General features: G+C 55.6%; 1 protein-coding gene across 1 annotated transcript; it reads right to left on the bottom strand.

Moving 5' to 3' along the window:
• Window positions 1–1,372: 1,372 nt before the first annotated feature.
• Window positions 1,373–1,723, bottom strand: ENH_00027510 (histone H2B, putative; the record flags this gene model as incomplete). Its single annotated transcript, XM_013579950.1, has 1 exon — window positions 1,373–1,723. One exon carries the CDS (start codon window positions 1,721–1,723, stop codon window positions 1,373–1,375), a length of 351 nt encoding a protein of 116 aa, XP_013435404.1.
• Window positions 1,724–2,141: the final 418 nt, after the last annotated feature.

Here is a 2,141-nt window from a genome sequence, read left to right as displayed (position 1 = left end):
GCCGGCGCCGCGGGAATAGTTTACTCGACTGCTAGCTATTTATTACTTCTGTTGTTCTGAATGGTGCTGACTGAATTGTGAATTGTGAGCCTGCGCCGAGGAAGGAAGCTCGCGGCCGCGGGGTGTACGTACACCCGGTGTGCGTGCACGGGGTGTACGCGCACCGGGGTGTACGTACACCCCGCGGCGGCGGGAGGCCTCTGTGCAAGTTTGTGTGTATGTGCACTTCTGCACATTATTATGTACTGTTTATTAAAGTTTATTCTGCAAATAAACGACTAGTGACTGCCAAATATGCCAAATTGTTGCGCGCTTCCACTTGGAAATCTGAATCCACCTGCGCACGCCGCCAGTACAGATGCACCTGCATGCATGCCTTTTCTAACAGAAGACTCTTGCTGCCGGCCCCAAGCCTGGCGCATTTAGCTTTCTTCCGGTTCCGGAAACTTCGTCACCTAAGTATCATTTGAAACCCCTGCTGCTGCTGCTGCTGCTGCGCTGCTGCTGCTGCTGCTGCTGCGCTGCTGCTGCTGCTGCTGCTGCGCTGCTGCTGCTGCTGCGGGCTGCGGCGCCGCAGTTGCTCGCGGCCCTGCTGCGCGTACACCTCGAGTGCTAAGTCTGCGGTGTACGTACACCGCGCCGCTAGTAGCAGCAAGAAGGCGCTCACCTGCAGAGGAAGCAGCGCTGCTGCAGCAGCTCGAACTGCAGCAGCAGCAGTCACCTACTGCAGCAGCAGTGGTCACCTACTGCAGCACCAGCGGTCACTACTGCAGCAGCAAATCTAAATACTACGGCTCCTTAGCAGCTACAGCTCCCTAGCAATACCCGCAGTAGCTGCAGCAGCAGCAGCAGCAGCAGCGCTACAAAACTCTCGGCAGCAGCAGATGCAACAGTGGACGGCAGCTCTTTTGGAAAACAGCGCTTAGCAATGGCAGCAGCATCAGTTCGCAGCAGCAGCTGCACTGCTGCAGCAGCAAACTGCAGCAGCAAGTTTTCTCTGCTTGGCCACGGCCCAGCAGCAGCACTGACACGGACAGCGCCGCCCCCGAAAATGGCAGCAAAACCCTTTAGCTGCTGCACATGAAAGAACGGGGGTGCTGCATGCAGCAGCAGCAGCAGCAAGAAAGGGGGTGGCCTCCGCTGCTGCTGCTGCAGCAAATACGAAAAAATCGCGGCGGCGGCTGCGGTGTCTGTACAGCCTGCGGGCGCGCCGGGTGTAGGTACAGCCGAGGTGTACGTACACCTGGGAGGATGGGTGGCTTCTAGTGAAGCCTAAAGAACGCGAGATTTGGGCTGAGGCGCCCCGATGCAAAACCATCACCCTCGAGTGTGAAATATGAATTGAATTTGATTATTTTTGGAAATGATTGAACTACTTGCCGGTGTACTTGGTGACAGCCTTGGTGCCCTCGGAAACGGCGTGCTTGGCGAGTTCGCCGGGAAGCACCAGGCGGACGGCCGTCTGGATCTCGCGGGAGGAAAGCGTATCTTTTTTGTTGTATTTGCACAGCTTTCCAGCTTCCGAAGCAATTTTATCGAAAGTATCGCCAATTAAAGAGGTCATGATCATCATGGACTTCTTGCTGATGCCGGTTTCGGGGTGCACCTGCTTCAGCACCTTGAAGATGTACGAGCTGTAGGTCTCAGCTCTCCGCTTCTTCCCCTTCCCCTTCCCCTTCCCGCTCGCGGGCTTCGCGGACTTCGCCGGCTTTTTGGAAACCATTTTCAACTCCTTTTTATTACGCATTCATAAATGACACACGCAGAATGATGAGTTGTGCGCAGCACGCCGAGCTGCGCAGACACCCCAACAGCCCGCGCACTGCGACACCCGACGGGGGGTGATCGCCGCAGCACGCGGCTAGCACGTCGCGGGGGCTGGCTAGCACCTCTGTCTGCAGCTTTGCCCTCAAAATCTTGCAAATATTGCGAAATTTAACATTTAATTCCAAATAGTTCGCATTTTGCGCGAAAATCCGCAAAAATCCCCCCCGCACGCCGGATCTCACCCAGACACGCCACTCTCACACCACCCCTTGGGGCCCGCCAGCTCCCCGCGGCACCGCAGAAACGCACCTGCCAATTCAAATTCAATTCTTTTTCATTTTTATTTAATTTGCTTTTTTATATTCGCATGCAGA

Source organism: Eimeria necatrix, genomic scaffold (assembly GCF_000499385.1).
Source record: "Eimeria necatrix Houghton genomic scaffold, Enh_scaff2046, whole genome shotgun sequence".
In the NCBI taxonomy this organism is placed as follows: domain Eukaryota; phylum Apicomplexa; class Conoidasida; order Eucoccidiorida; family Eimeriidae; genus Eimeria; species Eimeria necatrix.
This window is presented reverse-complemented; position numbering and strand designations above follow the sequence as displayed.